The 25,950-nt window shown below is 39.1% G+C and overlaps 1 protein-coding gene across 1 annotated transcript in view; it reads right to left on the bottom strand.

The window, feature by feature from the left end:
* Window positions 1–4,116: 4,116 nt before the first annotated feature.
* The window catches only part of SCARB2 (scavenger receptor class B member 2), a 54,212-nt gene continuing 32,378 nt past the window's right edge, over window positions 4,117–25,950 (bottom strand). Inside the window, exons 4-12 of the mRNA XM_019720445.3 lie at window positions 24,726–24,914; window positions 22,073–22,164; window positions 19,053–19,172; window positions 15,618–15,787; window positions 12,011–12,129; window positions 10,366–10,439; window positions 8,750–8,801; window positions 5,937–6,095; window positions 4,117–4,416 (exon numbers count right to left, since the gene is read on the bottom strand). Coding sequence (XP_019576004.3) covers window positions 4,378–4,416; window positions 5,937–6,095; window positions 8,750–8,801; window positions 10,366–10,439; window positions 12,011–12,129; window positions 15,618–15,787; window positions 19,053–19,172; window positions 22,073–22,164; window positions 24,726–24,914 — 1,014 coding nt within the window. The 3' untranslated portion in view covers window positions 4,117–4,377. The remainder of the gene's footprint in view (window positions 4,417–5,936; window positions 6,096–8,749; window positions 8,802–10,365; window positions 10,440–12,010; window positions 12,130–15,617; window positions 15,788–19,052; window positions 19,173–22,072; window positions 22,165–24,725; window positions 24,915–25,950) is intronic.

The following is a 25,950-nucleotide window of genomic DNA, read 5'->3' on the forward strand; positions in this document are numbered from 1 at the left end:
AACAAAATCTTTAACATGGCTTAGTAATTCCCAATTCGGGCCCCTGCCTTTCTCTCCAGTCTTATCTGCCACTCTTCTTTCCTCCATGAACTCCAGCCAAACATTTCCCCAGTCCCTTGAAACTTGTTCTTTCCTGCTCCTGGACACTTCCTGTTCCCTCTCAAATGCTTTGCTTTGTCTAACTAACACCTATTCTTCAGTCTCAGTCAAATGTAACTTCGGTGCTGTTCTAAGAGCATCTTGAAATTTAGTTGAAATTTTACATTTATGATGATTTGGTTACTGTCTGTTCCCCACGAGACCATAAGATCCATATGTCTCTTTTTGGTCATTAGTTGCCTAGTTTATAGTGCCTGGCATAAAGAGGCTACTCAACGAAATTGGTTGAACACATTATTTTTAAGTATAATGTAGAAAGGAGCCAGGCCCCAAAGACACATATTGTATGATTATATTTACTTGTGTATGAAATGTCCAGAACAGGCAAATCTGTAGAGATAGAACATAGGTTAGTGGTTGCTTGGAGCTGGGGTGAGAAGGGGGCTTGACTGCAAACTGGCTTGATCTTATTGCAGTGGTAATGTTCTAAAATTACACTCAGTAAATTTACTAAAAATCATTGTATTGTACATTTGAAATGGGTAAATTTTATGGTATGTAAATTACACCTCAATAAAGTTTTAAAAATAAAAAAATATATTAGTTGAATAAATGAAAAACTAGTTATTCTTGGAAATGAGACCTGCATCTTGTATTAAATGTGTGTCCTTGTTTCTGGACTTTGTATTTTAATATCACTCATGCTGTATATTGTTCATGGGCATGTTTTAATACCTGGCAGTACATGTCAGCCCGTATTAGTATTCTTTTAAACATATTTCCTGGATTTTTCTTATTTCTTGATTTGAAATAATTAGGGTTGGTATGTTACAAAGTTCCAGGTGTCTCTATGTACCTTTGAGTAAGCAGAAATAAGTACAAGGAAGTTCCGGTATGACACATGCCCGCTAAAATCAGATCGGGGATGCCTCGGAAGCACATAGGCTAGGGATCAAGTGTCCTTCATACAGAAGGATATTTGTAACACTGAGCTAGATATTTCATGACTAATCTAGATTTGCTCTGATTTCAGAAGTAAAATGCAATGCTGTTGGGATGGGCGAGGTTTTAAAGCTGATCTAAATGTTTTGACTAATAACTTTAGTCCAAATATCCCCAGAAACAAAAGTTTAGTACCTGTCCAATCACTAGCTCTCTGATCTTGCTGAGTCCTTCCCAATGGACTTGTCTCTATTTCTGTTTGTGTTTACCTGGAAGCAGACCTGAATAAGGATGTTAGTGCAGGTAGACTGTCTGGGAGGAAACAGCAGTGAGGGGGTGGAGAGTGAGACAGGAAATGAAGAAATGAAAATAGAAAGCAATTTTCACTGTGGGCAATCCTAAAGAGGAACCTTGTAGAATGAGCCTAAGACTGTCCATCTAAAGACTGGAACATTTATCAGCTGATTCTTGACCTGGGGGTATTAACTCCCCTTTGCTCCTGAGGGGCTTCCAGGGCTCTGGAGAAAGCCCTGAGGCAGAAAAGCACAGCCTGTGACATGCTCGAGTTGGGACTTGTCCAGCTGCCTATCACTGTCCATCACAGCTGAGCTGAAATCAGAGGTTGTCCAAAGGGTGTGACTCAGGCCAGTGTCAGACAAGAGGGTAAAGAGCATCTTTCAAATGAAACTCCATAGACAACTGGGCATCCGATGACATAACATACAATTGCCAGTGCAATTTCATATAAACAGGTGTTTTTTATTAGTGAAATACTGCATTGCTTTAAGGGTAGAAATAAACATATCAACGATCACATGAAATGAACCAATTGTACAAGCTACATGAAGAGCATTTTGGTCAGTATTTTAATAGCCACAAGCAAGTAACTACAGTAATAATGCTCAGAGGGCCAAGTATAAAGGTCACCTTTTGCAGAACTCATATCTCCAGCAATTTAAATAAAAAATTAGCTTCCCTAAAGTAAAAACCCCAATAGGGGTGAGTTGTATAGTACTTGTTCCACTTGATCATTAGTGAGGAAATAAAACCTAGTGGGAAAAGCCTGGAGCTAAAAGTGGCAAAGCCCTGCCCTGTGTTCAACTCCCAATTTTCAACTCCCTGAGAGAAGTTAAGTAACCTCTCTCTGGTTTGCCCCTAAGTTGAGCACCACAGTACTGGATGTCAGTGTTCTGTGATTGTGACAAAAGACTTTAGGGGCATTTCCAGGATAATGGCTCCCAGAGAGCGAACAGGAGGAATAGTTTGTTATTTCCAATCTAAAACTATTTTTCTTAACGAATCTATAATCTTGACTGCAGTTTATGGGTTTGCCACAGGCTTCTCAGAAGGAAAATATTAAATGTGATGTTAAGCCAAGTAACTATTAAGATTCATATGCTAGTAATATGCTTTTGGTCTCCCTGCCTGTGTGGGCTTCAGTCTAAAGGTATACATCATTACCTGTCATAATTCAATTAAAAATTTCCTCCTCACAGATGATTATATCCCAATAACAGGATGAACCAATGAGTACCCTCTGGCTTATAAGTTTTATCAGTGTGGAAAAGTGGATATATATGCCAATTACCTAGTTAAATATTGATAAATTTAAAAAATCTAGCTATTTGGTATTATTGAAGACAAAATATTTTCAATTTAGCTTTTCACATTTTGCTTATTTGGGGTATCTATATGTTCTACCTTAATTTATAGAGATGTTGAGAGTTTAAAGAATTGCCCCTTCAAGAAGAGAAACATATCACATATTGCTTAAGTAGACAGAAGGAAAATTGGGGCAAGTAAACTAAAGCAATTTATTACCCCCACACAGGAATATCTGGAAAATCCATGGCTTTTTTTCTTCATTAGTTTACATTGAAATCCAGTTTTAAACAAAAAGTCCTGTAGAATGATTCAGTTGTTAAGAAATTCTATGTGCACTTTGCCAGATACGTTTCTCAATCAAAAATGAGTATTGAATTTTGAGAATAAAAAAAAATGCCCTTAAATATGTTTGCGTTCTATGACATATGATGGTTCCCAGACCTCCACCTTAGCTTACACTGAAAGCCAAGAGGTCTTCTGAAGAGCGGTGGCCCGACTTTTGTCCCAATGGACCTTTCTTAAAAGCATGTTCTGTGCAATATTTTAAAACACTCATTCTGTCAGCAAGATAACAGTCCCAGAAAGTAAAGGATACATTTTTCTCTAGTCGATAAGTGATAGTGAGGCACAAAACATTGAAACGAACGGAATTTGAGGAAAGAACAATTTATAAAAACAATTTCAAAGTTACCAAAAAGACTGCCTCAGAAAAAAATGTCTCTTTAGTGTAGTCAGACTTCCTGAAATGTATGTGCAACTTAGGTTGTGGATGGATTTCCTATATTCATAAACAACTTTACAAATAATCACAATAGTATTGTAATTAATACAGTATCATATTTGACAAGGGTGATTGGGGGGAATATCAGTTACTGATAACACTCTCCCAGGAGCACCTTTCCACATCAAGATCATTTCGACTAAAAAAGTAACAAACTATCTCAGAACTAGCATTTAGTTCTACTCTATATGAAATATCTGTACTTGTGCTCACCAACATTATCTATGCATTCTTTCGACTCAAAAGTACAAGTAAAAAATCCTCAAGTGCTTATCACTATTAACCCATAGGTACCTCACCCCACCCAACCCCTTCCTTACTTGATTCCTATCCAGTATGAAAGTAGTCGGAAGGCCGACTTATTTTCCTGGAGGAATTATGAACTGACGATTAGCATGAAATGCAATATGTAACTTTTTAAGAGGAAACTAGATGTATTTGAATGATGTACCGAATGAGGTTACCATTGTACCCTGGGTTCCGAACTCTTATTTACTCCTGGTTTTGGGTGAAATGAATGGAGGAATACAACAAAAAATGGTTTTTATGTATTTTGAGTACCAAGTTTGGTGAATGAAGCACATTGAATAAGGTTAGACAAAGCAGCAGTAACAAGTGATGCAGAGATATTATAACCACAACAGTGGTCACAGAATTCTGGAGCTACCAGCATCCAACAACCAAAAAAATGTACTGTACAAGAGTTTATTTAAATACTTGCTAGACATGAAAAACAAAACAATTGGTCAGGGACCACAGGATTTTATAAAGCCTAAGGGCCAACATATCCTTTCACCTCCAGCCAGAATGTTCTCATCACTTGCCAGCTCTGGGTCTTCTCCCTCCTCTCCTAACAGACAACAAGCCTGTGAGGACACGGACGGTTTCCCCACATTGTGGTTCAGGTCAAGACGACACAACACGGTTCCTTCATTAGACTCAGGCCATGGTTAGGTTCGTATGAGAGGTGCTCTTTCATCTGCAGTTGCCTGTGACTCAGAAGAAAGCGGACAGTGAATTTAGGTGTTCATGTCAGAAACTTCTGCCCATGTGAAAAGTGGAGGGACGGGGTGGTGGAGGGAGAAGCTGATAGGAAGTCCCACTCACCTCTGTGTTCCCTTGGCCTGTTTCTTCTTGCTCTTCCTTTAACATTCAGCCCTAACCCTCTCAAGGAGGCCTGCTCTGACCACCCCACCTGGATCCTGGGCAGTCCCCTTCCTTATATTCACCCAGATGATAACCCTCATCACACTCTATTGAATTCGCTTCTTCTTGGCTTGACACCACCAGAGAACAATGTCTTTGAAATGGTGGTGGGTGCTCAGTAATTGTTTGCTTGCTGACTACGTGAAGATGGTTAATTGTAGGAGTAGTGACAACATTTACATGGGCTTTCATCTGTGCTTATGAAAATCTCAGTGACTGTCCAATGTCAGACTGGAGGTAAGATCCACAGGTAGAAATGGCAAAGCAGTTTCCTTACATCTAATTCGTGCTAACGTGATGGGCATGGGTTAAGACACATAACAGAAGAAAATGGAAGATAGGGAAATCTAGGCTAATATGATTCAGATGGTTTTAACCTATTTCATTTCATATTTCTATGTGTCGAAGATACTTAGTTGAGACAGCTAGGAGCAAAAAAAACAAAACAAACAAAAACACAAAAACAATCTTTGTTGCAAAAAGGGAAGCTGCTGAAAATTTAAGAAAGGCTCTTATAGAAAAGGCTCATTAAAAGTAGTTAGACCCCTGGGTTGGCCTGCTGGTCACTTAGGGAGGTCCCGCTAACTCTGTTTATTCCATCTATTTGGGGTTGTTCCTATCCCTCTAGGAAAGTAACTATAACTCTGCGTTAATCATTTATTATGTAATGATCACTCAGTGGTAGGTATCTTCCAATACTATATCAGGGACTCTTTCCAAGCAGGTTTCTGGTTGCCTTGCGCTATAATCTTATGGCTGTTTTATCATGTAACTAATGTTTGAGTTTGTGCTAACTGCTAACGCTGGGCCAAGTGCTTTATACTTACTGTATCATCTAATCTTCATGAAAAACTCCTGGGGGGGGGGGGGAATGGGAGGGGAGTATTATCCCATTTTACAGATGAAGAAACTGAGGTGCAGTTTCCAGGGTTGTACAGCTAGTAAGTGACAGAACCTGGATTTGAACACAGGCAGTCTGACACCAAAGCCCAGGTGCTTGGCTGTTATACATTTTTCCTCTTCTTTCAGATTATTTTCAAAGATATTAAGCTTACTCCCAGAGACCCATTTTCATCAAGAGAGCCCCAAACATTGGACACTACCATTCTATCACTCCTTCTTTGACAAACTTCCCTTGCTTCTCATTTGGTCCAGCAGTCATTTAACCATGAAATCACTGTGCCCAGCATAAAACCGCAGAACCCACCCTAATGAGCCAGCTGACAGCCCCTCAATGAAGACCAGTTGAATTTTTCAGACAAAGTTACCCACTAAGAAAGAAATTCCTTCAGTCACTGCTCACCTCATCCCCGGATCTCTGTCCTCGGCATGCAAGCCAGGTGAAGACCAAACCGAAGAACACACCCAGCGCCATGACAATGTACGGTATGTTGGTGACGATCAAAGTAGTGTTAATCACAGACTTCAGTCGACTTGCAGTCTCTTTATCAATGAGAACACTCTAGAAGGGGCAAGAAAATAGTATTGCCTTGATTACTAAATATCCGGTGTGTAAAGTTTTTTTTTTCTTCTGTATCTTTCTTCCAAATCATTAAACCCAATTTGGGTATGTTCTTCTGTTAGCAAGCCAGAGATACTGAAAACCCATTTATAAATTAGAATAACTAGAGGGGGCATTTATTCATTAACAGCTCCCCTTTTCTCCTGAAGACAAGTTTTACTCTCAAAATAGGTTGGAAGGAGGACAGAAAAAGTATTCAGAAATACTGAGATAATATCATCTTGTGTTTTGTATCAGACAACTTCAATTCGTTCTTCAAACTCCAGCTCAGCCTAACCTCCTTCCGGTTTTCTCTGGTCACCTCTGGCCTGGTTAAAGGCCCTTTTTCTGTGCTTCCAGCTCACTCTCCGAAATCCTCCATCACTGTCTTCTCACTCTGCATTGTAACTCTCTCTTTACATGTTGGTCTCCTTGTGACTGTGAGGGTTTCGAAGGCAATCATTTTATTTCAGTCACCTCAACACTGGGTATAGCACCCTGCACAGTGGGTGCTCAATTAATGTAGGTAGATTTAATGAATGAAACACTGTAACAATGGTATGGGGAAAGTACAATTTCTCTCTTGGTTACATCTATACTAATCAGAGGTCTCAACAGAAAGTGTTCAGGGGAAGACTTGAGGCTAACCAGAGTTCCAGAGGGTATTCTAACTAAGGAAATGTTCTAGAATAACACTTTCTGTATGAAGGGCAAAGGTATTATCACCTTAAACTGTCATGGGTGAGGTATCTAAAAAGCTTAATTACATAAAAATTATTAGCAACAAATGGGACTTTGCGCTTAATTCAGGCTCAATTTGCATTGGATTGAGGTAGAGCTCGGGGACCTAGGGTTGGTTTTTCCAATAACTGGCCAAAGCCCATCAAGGTCAGAGTCTCCTCCTCTGGAAGAAAGGAGTGGGAGTGCAACCTCCAAAGCCAGTTTCAGGTCTCCCTGGAATCAATAGGGTCTTTAACAAAAAAAAATCAAAGCAAAAGTTCGAGTGAAAGGGACTTCAAATATGCCGCAACTATGAACATAAGCTGGCAGAGCAGGGCCATTCCTCATTTTCAAAAAGCCCTGCTTTCATTCTCCTCCCTGCAAATAATAATGACGACCCAGGATCAACTACAATATAGGTCTTGTAAATTGGTAAACATTGCCTGAATTTTTCCTATGAAACAATGAGCGCCTTCTCTTAGCAATGTAATCATAAACTCCTCAAAAGTTTATAAATGTGGCTACCAATAAAATGCTAAATAAACAGAGAAAGATATAAAGCTGTGTCTACAGTATGGTCTCAACTATGTAATATTAAAACCAGAAAAATACTGAGGCAACATAAGCAGATGTCAATTGCATTTCTCTCTAAGTGATAAGCTCATCAGTGGTTCACTTTTTAAATATTTTTTTTAGTTTCCTAAGAGTTTTATAAAGAACACATGTTAGTTTTACAAACTGTAAACCATTAAATTGACATTTTTTTTTTTTTACAAAGTTGCTATTAGAAAAAATTTTACAACACGTTGAGGAAAATAAAACAAGTTAAAAACATGTCAGTCTGGCTCTGGTTTTGTGAAAAATGACTTTAATGTTCCTTCTTCTTGCTAATCTTTGTTACTAAATTTTATACAAAGAACATGTATTTTTAGGGAAAAGAGAAAAATAATATAAACTTTAAAAAATGCTGCTATTAAAAACAAAAGCCAGCCAATTGAGAATTTATTGAGGGAGAAAACCCCAGCAATTTTCCCCTCAAAATTGGCTGGAAGAGACAGGGAAACTAAGGAGACAGAACTACAGTAAATGTGATATGTGATTCAGAAAATAACTTATCGCAGGTGTTTTAAAAAGTGAATGTTTTCTGAACTTTCAAAATACACTTTTATTTAAGAAATTTCAATTTACACCTAATATTTAGACATAAAATTTCTGTGGGCACACAGTGAAAGAGATATTTCTTCAGGGAAACTCCTTTTATTTGAAGTAAGACAGGATCTGTTTCCTGTAATTCATGATATATGTGTGTTTACCAGTAAGTAGAAAAAACTCTATGCTATGAAGGCTGAAGCAACCATGTATCCCTGAAATTAATGGGCATGTATCACATTTTTTTTAAACCATTTCTTTAACCACCTCAAACAAATTTTTATTAATGTTGCCAGTTATTTTAATTTTACTCTTTTCCTCCTCAACTAAGGAACAGTAAAATGATGACATTTTACAAACTGGCAGGGTTTCAAAAAGGAGGAGACACAAAGAAAGGTTTAATTGGACATCTCTCTGAGAGTTGGCTATTTATTCTGTTTCAGCAGTGTCTCACATTGCTTCGCTGACCTTTGCATTTTGTGCCTTACATAACTGGCTTCCCAGAAGGGAGTTTCACCCAAACATGTTTGTGGGAAAGGGAATCTCTTTCTGACATTTTCAAATCTCAGTCATAGGTGGCTTCACGCAAACACATAAATTTTCTGAGGATAAACAGGTTTTTGCAAATCACCTTTCCCCCTTTCTCACATCTTAAATGACACATAGCTACAACAGCAGATCTCATAATGAAAGATTCCCAAGCTTCCACAAGTAAAACATACTGGTGGCTCTCTCCCAGGACTCACCTCATTGACATGCATCACCGGGAAAACCATGGTTCTAATGTTTCCCGTTTCGCTACAAAGACAAAAGATGAGATCATTTTATAGACATCCTCATTGTGATGGCACACTGGTCTGGAGAGACAAGTTTATATGAAAATTCCAACACACTTATTTCATTGAATTACTCGAAACTCATGCAGACTTCTTAGTTATCTTTGCAAACATATCAATCAGAAGATAGATTCCAATCTGTCAGTCTAGAAATTCCAAGTGTTGCACATTTATGTAAAATGTTTTTATCAAAACACAAGATGCTGAAAACAAATTCACCCGGGTGATTACTATCCTCCCAAGAGTTATCAACGGGGAGGCTATGGAGCAGGGGTGTCCAAACTGTGGCCCGCGGTCCACAATCCATTGTTAATTGGCCCGCAGCAAATTCCAAAAATATATTTAGTTTACTTAAATAAACCAGGTGAGGCAATATGCACTTCACCTCGAGTGAGGGCCCCGGCTGTTTGTGTATTTTACTGCATATGGCCCTTGGTGAAAACCATTGAAAAAAGTTTGGACACCCCTGCTATGGAGGGCAGAACAATGCTGTCCGTCCTCAGAAGGTTTTGTAACCAGGCCGCTAAATATTCTCTTCACAAGAGCCCAGAGCAATCACTTACTGAGCATTTACCATGCACCAGCTCGGTCTGGTGTTTTGGTGACATCGTCTCATTTAATTCCTATAGTAGTCCCATGCAGTAGTTATTACTGTCCCAGGTTTAAGACGAGGAATTTATGGTTCACATAATATGCCCAAGACCAACATGAGCAAGTGATGGAGCCAAGACAGTAATTCCATTTTGATTCCACAGCTCTAGACCTTAACTACTAAATTATACTGCCACACAAGTGACAAAATGCATTCTTGCCAAACGCATTTGCTTCCTAGAAAGATCCATGACATGTGGGGTTCAATCTGGCAAGTTCAATGGGGGAATCAACCAAGTTTTATAGATGGATAGATGATAGATATATACATACATACGTACATAGATAGAAAAAATAGATACATATGCTGTATAGTTTTACATCCTGTTTTTCATTCAACATTAAATCATAAGCATTTTCTCATATCCCAACAATTCCCATTGAAAAGTTTGAGCAGTAGACTGTATTTAGGAATCCTAATTAAATAGTGGTTTTTAGATGGAGTGTGTGGGGAGGAAAGGCGGGACTCAAGAGACCATTTTAACTATCCAAGTGGAGCTTGTGGCTGGGCAGTGGGAAAGAAAGAAAGGGAGGCAACCAGACTTAAGATGAGGGAAAAGCTAAGTGGAGTGAGTAAGAGCAGATCCTGTAGCCTCACTAGCTTTGTGAAAAGTTATTTAACCTCTCTGGGTCTCAATTTGGCTCATTTGTAAAATGAGGATAATACAGGGTCATTGTAAGGAACAAATGAGTTAATGTATGTCAAGTACTTAGAACAATGCCTGATCCATGGAAAGCGCTATCTCTATATTTGGTAAGGTAAAACAGATAAATTCCAAGACCAAAGTAACCTGAGAAAATGCTGGTCATGCCAATCCCTGAAAGTTAATGTAGCAAAACTGCCCTTTGCCTTGGAAGAAAGAAGCAAAACTTACATGAAGTCATCTAGTTTTTCGACATAAACGTTGATTTGGAACCTCTTGGCTGCTCTTAGGATAACACCAGTCAACTGCAAATCAGAGAAGTGGAAAGAAAACATTATTAAAACCACAAACACACTTTTCTTTTCAATAGAGCACGATTCATTTCTGTGTGGTTTTGATAAACAGAGTGACCGCTACCATGTTTGATACGCACAGCGGGACAAAGGAAAACTGACCCCAGAACAGAATGAGAACTGTGGGTTATTTTAGGTGCCTGGTAGGTCAATATTTCTCAAACTTTAATGTGCATGTGAGGTTTTGTTAAAATGCAAATTCTGATTCAGTAGGTCTGGGGTGGGGCCTGAGATTGGGTATTTCTAACAAACTCCCAGGATGCTGCCACTTTGAAAAACAAAGCCCTAGATGACCCGGGCTGATGGGAGATCCAACAGATACTCTGTCAGGAGGACAGTGGTCACTGCCAGAGAATGGTACCCAAGTATGGTCACAGCCCACCCAGCAGGAAAAGCAGTTACTGTCATCTTCCCCATGGCAGCTCCACCTCTGCACGAAGGTTATAGGACTGAGGCCTTAGCCTTGGCAACAAGCACCTATTAATAGTCCGGTTGATGAAAAAGAACTTACTGATGGCTAAGAGAGAAAAGGGAAAAAAACCGCACCTGATCTCATCCACAAAAAAATAAGACCACAATTTCTCAGATACAAATGCAGTGAGTGTAGCTAAGCGTGAAGTCTCCAGACACTGCTGTGCTAAAAGAATGTTTTCGCTTTTCTTTTATTATGTCATGTGTTCAACAGCCCAAGAATGAAGATATCTGACCTTAAATTCAGTTCCTACAGTGAGAGTTCCTACTGTCACATTATGAAATAATACACACATCTTTTTAACATGGTTTTTGTTTTTCTCCTCCATGAATATAGGATTTAAGTGTATGTATATCTGGTGCCTTTTAAACTAATAATATATAATAAACTCTTCAAAAGTACCTGTAGGAAGGGGTTTGCCAAAAGTGACTGAAGCTAATCTATATACGAGTATTTAAATTTCAATCAAAACATTTTTGGCAACGGGCAGAGAAATGTCTTCCACTTTGTTGACTTGTGCCCCAATGAGAGACATGTATGCATGTTCAGGTCCAAAGCTGGTGACAGAGATTGAGCAGGTTACCTGGGTCCAATCTTAGTTGTTTTCAGTGATGGAACTTTCACTGTTGCTTTTTTGTAAAAGCAGGTGTGCTGGTGTTTCGTATATTAGATCCACAGAATTCAGCCTTCTAATTACAGGACTATGAGACTATGCATCACATTGCATGGAGCTGAGTTTCCTCCACTTGATCACATATGAAAGGAAAAAGTGTATTTCTTAGGGCAGCCAGTTGGCTCAGTTGGTTAGAGCGCAGTGTTCATAACAGATCACCGGTTCGATTCCTACATGGGCCAGTGAGCTGCACCCTCCACAACTAGATTGAAAACAACGACTTGACTTGGAGCTGATGGGTCCTGGAAAAACACACTGTTCCTCAATATTGCCCAATAAAAAAAAGTGTATTTCTTGAGACTGCTAAGGTCTAAACCAGTGAACACTGCACAGACAGAAGGAAACACGTGCTCTGTGCAGGAAGAGGCGTGTACTCACAGGATTGATGTCCACAAACGTCTCATGATTGTCCTTATTTGGATGCATGCCTTCTATGGCAGAAACAAACTTCTCATCTGCTTGGTAGAAGTGTGGGAAAGACAAAATAATAGGTGCACCTGCGTTTTAAGGAAAACAGAAATGAATGATGGGGTTCTAAAAAGGCTAAGATGATTGTAAAGTTGCTGACTGCAAACCTGGTTCCTAAGGTAGTGGGGGAGTCATCCATTAAGTAAACTTGGGTGGGAGGGGGCAGGCTCAAGTTCCATTCCACACCTCTTAGTTCAGGATTCATACTTCACTTTCTGACATCTCGTTATTTTATTCCACAATATATACTGAAGTCCTGGCTAAATTGTCTATTCTTCAACAAACATTTACTGAATGTATAAAATGTAAATGCTCGATACACATTATTTTAATGAATGTTCCCAACAGCCCTATTAAGTTAGAACTATTATCTTCATTTTGCGTTTGAGGAAACTGAGGTTCAGAGAAGTTAAAAGATTCAGCCACAGAGACATCCAATGATCAGGTAACGGAGGCAGAATTCTAATTGAATTAAGCCTGTTTCATTTGAAAGCACTTGTTTCAACTATCATTCTCTACCAGTAAGTGGACTTTTTGTTGCTTGCTTTCTGTTTTTGTTTTACCTAAAATAGGCTTTGTTCTCCTGCAGAATTTTTTAAGATTTAGCCTGGTCCTGATATCTGCCCAGCCTCTGACTAGATCAAGGTCTGCCCACATGAAGATTCTGGTTTTTTTTCTCCTATTCATTTTAAGAAACAAATAGGGAAACAAGCTATTAAAGGATATCTAGTCTAGATTTTGTTATTGAAGAGGAGAGAGGTACCCAATAATTGCTGCTGGGAAAATATATTTTTAGAGAAATTAGCTTATTAGCAAGTAATTTAAATCAACTTACATATCTACTAGCCCATGGTTCAAGATACATATCATCTGTCACATACACAAGGGTTTTGCTCTTTACTCCTAAAACGGTTTCACAAAGCCATAATTTCCTTCTTTGTGACCTACAGTCACCTCTAAAATGTATGTTTAAAAATCTATTGAGGGTTTAATAAGGGCCAGACACTGTTCTGAGTATTATACATCCACGATCTCTAATCTTCACACAACTTCCAAGAAAGTTAGAATTGCCCCATCTTATGGATGAGAAAACTGATGTTTGGAACCCTCCTTAATCAACTTGACCAATGTACTAACAATTAGAATAGGACTCAAACTCAGATCTGCCTGACTCCAGAACACTCATTCATCCCACTACCCAAAATGTTCCCCTAGAGAATTTAAAACACTTGAGGATAACCCTGGAGAGTTTAACCTTTCAGTCCACATTTGGGAATACATAAAGAGGCAAGAGGAAAAAAATTGTAGCAAGAGGTTTGACTCTTGCAAAGTAGAATCTTTCTATTGATTCTGACATCAACTTCTTGAGGAAGCAAACTGTTCACAAAACAAGAAAAATATATCTACATTTGTGTCCGGAGACAGAGGTACCTGGGCTGGGTGGGCAGGGCTCTATTAGGACTATTCACCCAGGAAGACAGCAGGAGAGGTCAGAAGCAGGAACCTGTTTCCCTTTACCTTTGGTCTTATCTCCAGGTAAGGGGTGCTATGCTCCCCGGCACAGTGCTTCCCAAATACGTAGGCACTATCTTCATGAGAATCACCTGGAGTTCATGTGAAAAAGACAGATTCTGGGGCCCTAGAGTTTGGGCCCTGGAACAAATATTTTTAATGAGTCTCTAGATAAGCCTGATGCAAGGCAGGGTTTGGGAGGCAATGCTCCATTGGATAGGGCGGATACTGCTGACCTCAGATTTATCGCAAAGGGAGATTTTCAAACCAATTACACAAGAGGGCAAAAGTTAGCACATTGCTTTATTCAGGAGAAAAGGACAAGTTTATTCAGGAGAAAGGGGTTACAAAGTTTCTCAAGAGAAACTGTAAAGAGGAATTGTATCCTAAAAAGAATCACAGTATGAATATGAAGAGACGCTAGTTTCAGCAGGGACTTTCTGAAAGATTAGGATTTTTGTCATGTGGGGCGGCCTGCAGAGTCTCTAGTCCAGCTCCCCACATAAGAACGCAGGGTATGGTGAGGCCAAAAAGGAACACCCACGGAGCCATGGATAGGGGAGTCATACTAGTATATTCTTGCTGGTGGCTGGGTTGGAGACACAGGAAGCAGGAGCCACACGATCTGCAACCTGCTGTCTCCTTTTCTACCAGCCAACCAACCCCACTTGCTAGCTGCAATCCACGCTTGCCAGCTCAGTCACCATCTTCTTGCTAGCCACCATTTTCTGCTAGCGAAGCCATGGCAGTTATATTAGTGGCCAATGGCTCACTGGTTACAACTGATGGCCAACTAGCCACAGCTGATGGCCATGCAATCACAATTGATGGCCATTTACTACCCGAGTGAGCACCTTTCTATGTGAGGCTGAGAGCCTGGAAATTGCATTCCTGGCTGTCTCCACAATTTTATAAAAATCATGTTGCCTCTCTGATCCCTGGTTCCACCACTATAAAAAGAGGCCACTGGATGTCTCTCTAGCAAAGCTACTGTGAATAATTATGCAACGTGATTGTTGAAACTAGTCCTCAAGATGAAAATGCTTACGTTGGCTGTACCACCAGTAATTCCGCCTCATTCATGCAAAGGAGCGGAGTAGTTCAGACCTTAAGAAACACTGGGAAATGTGCTATCAGGGTTTAAAACGAACTCTGCTTCGAAATCACTGAGACTCTTTACCAAGATACTGTACTTTCTCATTACCAACTTCTCCGCTTTTTCTTTTTAGCATGGTTTTGCATATGAAGCCAGTTAATGCATTACATGTGTTAACTATATGTAAATATGTAAAGCCCTTAAAACAGTGATTGGTTCTAACTAGGAAGTCCTGGTAAACATGAGCTATTATTACTATTAGGACTTTCAAACTACTGCCCAGAAAAAACACAACATGGCATTCTAGCAATAAAAAACATTACAGGAAAGCCAGTAATTTTCTTTTCTTTCTTTTTTTTTTCTTTTTTTACCATTCTATAGCTGTGGGGACAGAGCCAGGAGTGCAGTTTCCAGCCTCTCATCCTCATATGGAGAGGTGCTGGCTCAGGTACTAAATGGCCATCAACTGTGATTGGATGGCCATCGGCTGTGGCTAGTTGGCTGTCAGCTGTAACCAGTGAGCCATTGGCCACTAATATAACTGCCGTGGCTACGATAGCAGAAAATGGGGGCTAACAAGAAGATGGTGGCTGAGCTAGCAAGCGGAGAAGTGAGGGTTGCAAACAGTGTGGCTCCTGCTTCCTGTGTCTCTAACCCAGCCTCCAGCGAGAATAGAGTGATATGACTCCCCAACCTATGGCTCCGTGGGTGTTCCTTTATGGCCTCATCATGACCTGCGTTCTTATGTAGGGAGTGGGAGCAGAGACCCCGCATGACACCCTGCGTGACAATAGCCATGTTATAAAACATGGTGTTGAAAGGTCAGAACCGTTTTTCTGTTGGGCTGACAACACTGTTGAAGAACACCAATCCTGCATTCCAAACACTCCTAATCCTATCGTCGCTTACCATTCTTGCAGACGCTGACATTCAGAACTCCTGAGCCCAGGCAGTTTCCTGCAGGTATACAGAAGCCGGCATTGTCTGAGGTATTGGCTAATATTTCTTCAGGCACCGTATACCGAAAGGCAGGCAGTCCCTCTACGCTCTCAAAGTCACTGAAAGTTATATATACTGACCTGTTAGGAAGTTAGAACAAAAAGTCAGTGTGGGCTCCCGGCAGCACCACCTGGCCTGATCAGGAAGTTAGCAACAGTTCTCAGGTACAACAGGGCTAAAAGCTTAGGGGGTAAGTGGACAATGAAGATGCAGAAGAAAGTTGGAAAGGAGCTCAGCCCATTTAATACGTAGTACAGTAGAAGATGAACTGTAATGAAAGATGTTTAAGAGGTAGCAAGTATGATAATATCCAAACAATGCCAAGAAAAAACCATAATGTGTGGTAGAACATCCGGGTGACATATAGAATGGAGACTGAGCTTGAAAGAAATTAAGAGTGGTTTAGACCAGCAGGGACACGTGTCAGCATGGATGAGGCAGAAGCAAAGAAAAGGAGGCAAGGGTAAAGCAGACGCAAAGCCGAAGCAGAAGAGGTGGTGAAGGGCTTGGCCTGGAGATTCCCAAGGCCTGGAAAAGTGCCCTGTTAGACAGATATTTGGTTAGAATACCATATACCGTGATACCCATTTTCCCCAAATAAAAATAGTTTCCATATTTTTCCCCAGTCATTTATTTCAATGGTCAACATAATTCTGCTTTCAGTCATTAGGGAGTTTCAAACAGTGATCGCATAAAATACTAACCACCCATGTTTGCGTAGCCCTTGAGTACAGGTATCCCCCGCTTTTCAAAAGCTCACATTACACCACCTTGCTTTTACAAAAAACCTACATTAGCACCTGTTTTTTTATAACCGAAAAGAAATCCAAAGAGGATTTTCGCTATTATGAAAGAAGGCAAAAAGTGAAAATAATATTCAGCATTTGTTTTGCAGCCAGCCATTTAGAGGCAGTGCGCACCCCAAGCAAGGAAAGTGGCCCCGCCAAGCTCCTTCCCCGGGAACTCCTCCCAGCATCTCAGCCTCAAGCCCAGAGCTGTGAACTATGTCTGTGAGTATCTGTGCTTTCACTCGATCTATTAGCTAGATGTGTCCTAAGGTATCAGAAAAGCCTGAGAGCTCGTAAGCTGTTAGACTTCATGTAGAAAACTGGACGTAATTAAGTGTATTTGGTATGATTTGGTAGGTTCTTTTTTGTGTCTGGCAATACTCAAAATTTTTTCCATATAAATTAGTGGTAGTAATTGCTTCTTCGCTTTATGGCAAATCGGCTTACGAAAGGTGTCATGGGAACGCTCTGCTTTCAGGTAGTGGGGGGTGGGGACCTGTAACCGACAGAGCACTTTCACATACACAGGTGCGTTGTTTTAACTAATCCTTAAGCCCTTCATGTAAAGGCCGAGAGAAATTGTTTTCTGCGCCTCATTTTTTCGTCTTTGAACCAGAGGGGGGATACGTCTCACAGGACTGTGAATAACACGGGATTGCCTGGCAATGCACATCCCACCACTGCAGCATTTTTTTAAACAAACTATTTCAGGCAAACAGAAAAATAGAGAAAATATAATAAATACCTTTTGTAACACATACACTCAGATAAACAAAAAAATATATTATAGATACAACTGAAGCTCTCTGTATAACACTCCCGATTCTGGTCCCTCTCTGCGTCCCAGAAGGAACCACGATCCTGAATTTGGGGTTTATATTTCCCAAGCAGGTTTTTTTTTTTTCTTTTACATATATGCATATTCATAAACAATATGTGGCACTGTGTGCTATTTTTAAATGTTAATAAATAGTATACCACATTCTCTTTCTGTAACTTGCTTCTTCATTCAACATTATATTTTAAAGACATTTTTACATTAATGTACATAGCTCTGGTTCTTATACTTTAAATCCTATATGATGTTCCATCTTATGAATACACCAGAATTTATTTATGTCCTCCTTTTTATAAGCACTTAGATTGCTTCCAGTTTTTCACTACTACAAACAGTGTAGCAATGAACATTTCTATGTTTCCTTGCATGTATCCACAAGAGTTCTTCAGGTCGGGGAATCTACATAGGACAGAAGTGCAGAATTACGGAGTTTGCACGTCTTTGGTTTTACTAAACATTCTAAAAGGTTCTTCAAAGTGGTTGTACCAGATAGGAATGTGTTTCCTCTGTGCCAAATTTTTAGAAAACAAAACAAAACAAAAAAACCTCCTACTGTCCTTCTAAGTTCCCTTGTCTCACTCAATTGCACTCAAATGCATTTTCTCTTCCTTCAGTCCTTTCACAAATATTTTTTGAATGGAGCAGCCAGCTAGAAGGTGACTGTGCTATTCTGTATGCAAGATGGAAAGGGTCTAAACCATGGCACAGATAGTGGGGTCAGGGAGGGATAAGTGAATGCAAGAGTTATTTCTGAGGAGGAATCGATAGGATTTGGTGCCTGATTACATGCAAAAGGGGAGGAAGATTTACAGTGTCACCAGTGTTTCTGGCAGGGCTGACTGGGTAGGTAGAGCAATTATGTGAGATATGAAACACCAGAAGAATAGCAATTCTTGAGAATATCTAATCAACAGTATCAAATGAGACTGAGCCATTTCTGATTTTGAGAAGTTTCATAAAAAGCCTTACAGGAGTGAGTGAGAGGGGAAGTGGAGGCTTCATGAGTCAGCCAGTCATTCAAGCAGTTCAAGGGTGCTGAGTGAGAGAAGGCACAGTGGATGATGGCGAGATGGGAAACAGGGTGTAGAGCATGCTGCCTTCTTCCCACAAAGAGTATATCATGTTCGTTTGTAGAGAAAGAGTAGACAGGAGAGAGGGAGAGATTACAGGGCAAGTGAGAATAGATATGATCAAAGGCAAGGTTATAGTTAAGCAAATACCTATAAACTCAACTATGAACAACAGTATGATTTATTTATCTTCTATATAGAGATTACCTATTCACTGGAAAAAGACCAAGAAAAATTTAGTGCTTGACAGAGAATTTTATAGTAACTAAGAGCCAACACTTAATATTATTTAGTGTGACAGGCCCTGGGCTAAGTATTTTACTAACAGTAACTCATTTGCCCTTTTAACAATTCCCACGGTAGGCAACTATTTTTATCCTTATTTTATAAATGAGGAACGTAAGGCACAGAGTGGTTAAATAACTTTCTCAAGGTCACACAGCCATAAGTGGCAGAGCCAGTATTCAAACCAATGCAGTCAGGTTCTGTGGTCCGTGCTGTGAACCACTACTCTACATTGTCTCTCAATATGCCATCAGCATTTACCATTGATTAAACATGCATATGCATGCCTAATACGTGTAGCTCCATATATTCCTCACACTTTTAGTGGCCTGGCAATCAAAGTACTTGTTTTTAAAGTTCTTACCTGCAAAAATCAGATGGAAAGACATAAAGTACTTCATCTTTGGTTATTAATGGGTGAAAAGTATCTCCGTCTGTTCCATTAATCATATTGCACCTGTCTGTTGTCCACCAGTCAAGTGTCCTGTAATTGATAAGCACAAGCAAGAGTCAACAGGATCAAATGTGACTTCAGATTTTTTTCCAAATGGTCAGGACTTTTTAAGACTCCACTGGGAGCTGGCTACCCATCGAATCTCACGGGTGATATTAGTTAGGGATTGGATCAAGATGGGGGGAAATAGGTCCCTTACCCCTGAATCCATTTTGATACAGGCAATAGCCAAAAATCCCTCTTTCCTTCCTTGAAAAAGAGTATCCTCCATAGAAGTTTAGAACTATCCATTTACTTAAAACAGTGATCCAATTTGGCAGTAACAATAGCCTTGTTCAAAGCCAGCCCACTGGTAGACAAGCTCTGGATAGGTATGTTCATCTCTTTAGTGTTCATGACAGAGCATTAACTCTGTCTCTCCTCAGAACAGTTCCCTGTTCCAAAATTAATGGGGGTCTTCTCGTAGGTGTCAAGAAAGCTTAATACTGAGTTGACTTCACAATCACTAACATTATAGTTTAGCCAGTGGGCTTCCCAACTAAAATAATTCTATAAATCAACATTTTTTTAAAAAAAGAACCTTACACTGAAAGACAAGCAACAAAATCAACAATGAGAAGATGAATTCATTTTAGAAGACATTAAAATAATTGAACAACTTGGCTAATAACGTAAATAAATATGCTGTTTAGTATCCTCAAAGAGATAAAGGAAAGAATAACATCCTTAGAAATGAATGACAAATTATTAAAAGGAAAGAATGAAACAAGGGTAGAAAGATCCAAAAAAGAAAAAAATAGAAATCATGGGACTAAAAATAGTGTCTGGGAGAAAAACTCAATATATACAAAACTTTTAACTGTACATAACTGGAGAGACCATTGATTCTAAAGCATTTATATAAATATAAGCCCAGAAAAATAAAAAATGAAGGCTTAAGATACAGAAAATAGAGAGGGTCCAATAAATGTTCAATAGTTTTTTCTTAGTTGGGGGTAAGAATAGAGCAAACAACAGAAAAGCAATAAGTTAAAAGATAATTTCTGGAAGTTTTTCAAAATTTAAGAAAGATATGAGGCTTTGGATTTAAAGTATGTCCCAAGGGCCAAACAGGATAAATACAAATAAATTCAAACGTGGATATGTTGTAGCAAAACTGCAAAAAACCAAGGAAAAAGCTAAGACATCAAAAGTCAACAGAGTAATAGTCGTCATCTTTTTGAACCGTCAACCTAGAATTCTATACCTAACTAAAGTCATTCAAAACTGAGAGTGAAATATAGACATTTTAAAATATGCAAAGTCTAAGAAAGTTTACCACCCACAGAATCCCTACTGAAAGCACTACTGATGCAGGGTTTCTCAACCTATTAACGTTTCGAGCCTGATCATTCTTTGTGGAGGGATTGCCTGGTACACTGTAGGATGTTTAGCAGTATGCCCGGTCTCTACCCAGTAGATGCCAGTTGCAGCACCCCCCCACCACAGCTGCGAGAACCAAAAATGTGTCCAGACATCAATAAATGCCTCCTGGGGGCACAAAACTGCCTCTGGTTGAGAGCCACTATATAAATGGATAATCTTCAGCAAAGAAGATTAAACCCAAGGGGAAGATGTGAGAGGGGAAAAAAAAGAAATAATAAAATATGTTGGTACTTAATTACATATTTACCATTAAAAATGAACTTTTTACTTATATTTGGCTTCCTAAAAAGGTTGTAGACAAGTTGTAGACAAGAATAACCCAGAAGCTCTGTGTCTGTGTTAAGAAATGAGTAAAGTTATTGTCCTGTTTAGAAGAGAGACAATAGATAGCTTTAGATTTTGTTAAGAAAATATTGTTAAATATAAATGACAAAACTTTAAGGATAGAATAGACATAAACCAGAAAATAAGTCCAAATATATTAAATAATGTATCATTATATCATAAATGTATCAGTAATTATAACATTTATAATAAAAGGGTTAAACTCTCCTATTAAAAGACTGGAAAGAAAACGGATTGGGTTTAAAATAAAATCCAGCTATGCCCTGTTTACAAGTAAATTTACCTGCCAGTCTAGTACCCCAGTCATCCAGTTCCCCTGTCCAGAAGTCACACTGTTGCCAGTTTCTTATATGTTCTTTCAGGGGTGTGTGTGTGTGTGTGTACACAAATAGGTATTTATGAATATGAGTGATAACATAAAATTTACACAAACTTTTAATTTAAAAATAGTCTGAAATGTACAGAAAAGTCGTGAGGACAATACAGAGAGCTCCCTGTAATGTACGCCACACCAGTTTTTGGCCTGTTATTTCCGGGAATCTTAGAAGTAAATTTAACGTTCAAGAAAAGAACTCCTCTTGCTTCAGTTCCTGAAAACTGAGCCTCCTTTTCTCTCAAAGTTTTCTAATTTCTCTAACTTTAAAAAATTATATCGTTTTGTATGTAGGTTTATCACAAGCTGCCTCTGCTCCTTTTTGGAAGTAGTTTGTTTATGTTATAAATATTGAAATAAAAAATATTTTTGAAATACTATAATACTGAACCCAAATGTATATCATCTTTAGAGAAAAACACATGAACCATCCACACTGACCAAATTAAATTAAGAAGAGAATCTCTTCGCTCCCCTCAAAAAATGTAGTGGTGTGAAAAGTATTTGTGTTGCAGCTACACATCAAGCAATGACTAAGTGAAAGAGTGAAACTTTTCACTGGCTTATAATTCAGACAAATCTATGAATAATTAGTATTCAACTTGGAAAGTGCATGACCCCAATCTTGACTTATAAAATAATAATTATAAAGGTATTTTACATATTTATAGATTTCACATCCAGAAAATGATAGTGCTAAATTTTTTTTTTGAAATAATGTATAAGTGGACATTTAGTTTAAATGAAAATTGAAAAAATAATGACATTGATAAATCATTAGACTTACGTTTTTCCATTCCATTCTACAATCTTTGAAAAGTTAAGGTAATTGTCTTCTCCAGTTAGAAAAACATAGTCTCCATCATTAGTCCCATTTTTCTGAAAATAAGTGAATATGATCATTTAAAGTAAGGTGATGCTTAATTTTATGTGTCAACTTGGTTGGGCAATGGTGCCTGGTTGTTTGGTTAAACACTAGTCTACTGTACTTTGTAGATGTGATTAACATTTACAATCAGTCGACTGTAAGTAAAAAAGATTACCATCGATAATGGGGGTAGACTCATACAATCAGTCGAAGGCTTTAAAACAAAATCTGAGGTTTCCTGGAGGAAAAAAGAATTCTCAAGACTGCAACATAGAAATCCTGCCTGAGTTTCCTGCCTGCCAGCCTATCCTACAGATTTCAGACTTGCCACTTGCCAGCCCCCACAAGGGCATATGCCAATTCCTTAACATAAATCTCCCTAAAGATAGATAGATAGAGATGTATCCCTGTCAATAAATGAATGACGGCTCAAGTGTGAGCATTTGTGCTACTGGCTAAAGAGTTAGTATTTGGCCAGAGCAGATGAAAACCCAGAAACATTCTTTTTTAATCAACAGCACTATAGACAGTTTTTTTATTCCAAAATGGAAACATATGCCAGTCATTCATATTAATTCAGTGTCATTTTTAAAGCAAGTCATGGAGGGGAGTAAGAATAATGTGTGTTGCAGTTCATAGTTTGCGAAACACTTTTACAGGCTTCTCACTTAGCCTTTTCAAAACTACCTTTGAAGTGTGAGTACTTTTAGTCTCTAGTTACAAATGATAAAATTGAGGTTCAGAACAGTTCCATGGTTATTCAATGAAGATATCAGAATGGAAATCTAGGCCCTCTGATTCTAAGTCTCATGCTTTTTTCCTGGATGTGGGAAATGCACTGAAGGTACAAATCTAACTGAGTGATGGTACAGGGCTTTTCCCTAATCGGGCCTTTGTGGGGATACAGTGGTGCTTGCAAGGAACTGCAAAGGGCAAGGGCACGGAAAGGAAAAATAGTTACAATAAAACAGTACATCCTTGCCACGGGAAAGCAAGAATGCCAATTTCTTAATCAATCTGTAAATGTGGGTTACATTTTAAAAAGATGTATCAGGATATTATTTATAAGTATGACAAAGTAAAAACAAAAAGCTCACTATACAATGAAAATTATCTGGAATGTCCAGTCAAGATGGCAAAGTAGGCAAATGCTGTGCTCACCTCCCCCCACAACCACATCACAATTACAACTAAATTATAGAACAACCACCTTTGGGAACCACTGGAAGACTAGCTGAACAGAATTCCTATAACTAAGGAAATAAAGAAGCATATATAAAGCTTATAGAAAAGTTGAATGTCAACTATACTTGAAAAATAAATAAACAAATAGAAAATTATCTGATAAATACTGAGGTATTAGGAGTAGGATCTACTTGGCAGATGGACAGAAGCCAGTGGGACCAAAGGGGCCTTGAGGAAAACTTTGTATTTCTATAGGACGTTCTCCTGAATTATTCTAGAAGAAAGGTTTAGTCACAGCTTAATAAAAACTCAGTGCTTCCTTGGCTCCTGTGGAAGCTGGGTTCCTACAAGACAGAACCTTCTAGGGAACATCTATCTATCTCCTAATCCAGAGTGAAGGATTTAGAGTTGGCAGAACCCTACTCCTTTCATCTCTACCTCTTACACAGATGCCAAAACTTGTTTCCTATTTTGCTTGAACAATTTCTAAGTTTTGCATAGCCTTGAAAGCACAGGGGCTGTATTATCACTACTTGCCATAGAGGAACTAAAATGCTAAGAGATTACATGATGAGGGTGAGATTCTTGTATCATTAGAGCCAGAGAATAACTACAAATTTAAAGATGAGGAAATTCATCACAATCCCAGATCTCACCTTCAATCTAACACTTTCTTCTCGAGTTTAAGCTTGTCATTTATCAACCTCCCAGCCAGCCATTTTACTCAAGTTTTTTTCTGAAGGTGTAATGTAGTATTTATATTGCTTTTAATTTTAATTCATTTGAAATAGGCAGCAATAACATATGCTTTAAATCATAATTACTTGAATGCTGATATTTTTGGTTACGAACCAAAGCAAGTAAAATCTGCAAGTAATGACATAAAATTCCACTTATAAGCATAAGGACTCATGGATGAGGGAGACATAAAGTTTCCGATGATCCAGCATCTTTCACAGATGACATGTTTGAAAATCTAACAAGTAGCGCCATCTCTAACAGACTATCATGTCCCTATTTATTTTCTTATTTGTCTCTGTCAGGCTGATCCATGGATTTAGTCCCCAAATCATCAAAATGAGACTTGGAATTGAACACTGAAATTCATGATACTTGGAAAGGTTGCACAGATCAATGGCACAGCCACACCTTATGTATTTTCATAGCTTCCCTCATTCACGGTCAGTGCTGGTAGCACGTTGCAATTGTGGGAGAAGTTCTTTTCTTCCTCTACTAAAACACTCTCTTATATTTCACATATTCTACAAGACATCTAGAATTCCAGGCAACTTTGGTCTTCTCCTAGAAGAGACCCAAAGTGAAGATGAAATCTGGCTTGGTCCCCTCAGCTGAACAAAGAGGCTCTGCAAAGAAAAAATTCACTTACCCCATAGTACAAGCCAAAATAGGGTGAGATCTCAGGTTTGAAAGTGTGGATGAGGGACAAGATCTCATCTTTGTAGCCCCAGAGCAAATGGTCCACCGTGTGCGTCACAAAGACCTTCTGCTGATAGGTCTTTAACAGGGCTTCGATGATCTCCCGGAGGAAGCGTTGATGGGTCCATTCCATGGCGGTCTGAGAAGCACAGGCAAATTCAGATAGCAGCATCCCCACCCCACTCTCCTACTGAGCCTTCAGCAAAGGGGGCTGGAAACTTAAATGTAAATGTTGAGATTCAGTAGCTGAAAAAATCAACCAGCGAGCTCCTCTCAGGCTGCATGTGCAAGAATAAGACTCTTCAGTTACTGTCATTTCTCAGTATTACATTTTGTAAGTGTGAGCTTAGCATCCCCACGCAGCCTTTTATCTCAATGCTGGAAGAAAGGGAAAAGCTCTTGTGAGTACGTTGGCATCTTTGGCCACAAGGTGGCGCTATCTTCCTCCTGATCCGGGGCCAGAGGCTGGGCCCAATAAACCTTACACCACTAGGCAACCGGGCAGGGCCAGATCTGGGATGTAATTCTAAGACCTGGATCCACCATGAGTGTCCTGCTGCATATACAGTGGTCACTACGAGAGTGGGAGCCTCAGAAAGGTTTGGGGTAGGTGAATAGTAAAGTTTTCTGGTTGTCAAATGTGTTATTATTAAATGGAATATTGTCATTATAAACAGAGCCCAGTGAAATCACTCTAGGCTGTAATCAACAGACCAGGCTCTATTATTTGGAATGGGGAAAAACAGTCAATACATATTTTGAGAATGCAAAAATCCAAGATATAAATCTAAACTAAGAAGTGGTATGAAAATTCGATTGCTGGAGTTTCTGAACCAAAACAAGGGGCAAATAAATATTTTTAAAATTATTAGCTACGCCCCCAAAATCCTAGAGACATATTTATTTGCACATGTGCTGATCCTGAACACACGGCAAGAAGTTGGGGGAAAGAAATCCTAAAGTTTGCATTTTGTCACCATTTGAAAAGACTTTGTTTGAAAGACTTTAAAAAAGTGTTGGGGTGGCCGGTTAGGTTAGCTCAGTTGGTTAGAGCGGGGTGCTCTTAACAACAAAGTTGCCGGTTTGATCCCCACATGGGCCAGTGTGAGCTGCGCCCTGCACAACTAGATTGAAACAACTACTTGACTTGGAGCTGATCGGTCCTGGAAAAACAC

The sequence above is a fragment of the Rhinolophus sinicus genome, chromosome 1 (genome assembly GCF_057876585.1).
Source record: "Rhinolophus sinicus isolate RSI-liver-muscle chromosome 1, RSI-T2T, whole genome shotgun sequence".
Taxonomy (NCBI): Eukaryota; Metazoa; Chordata; class Mammalia; order Chiroptera; family Rhinolophidae; genus Rhinolophus; species Rhinolophus sinicus.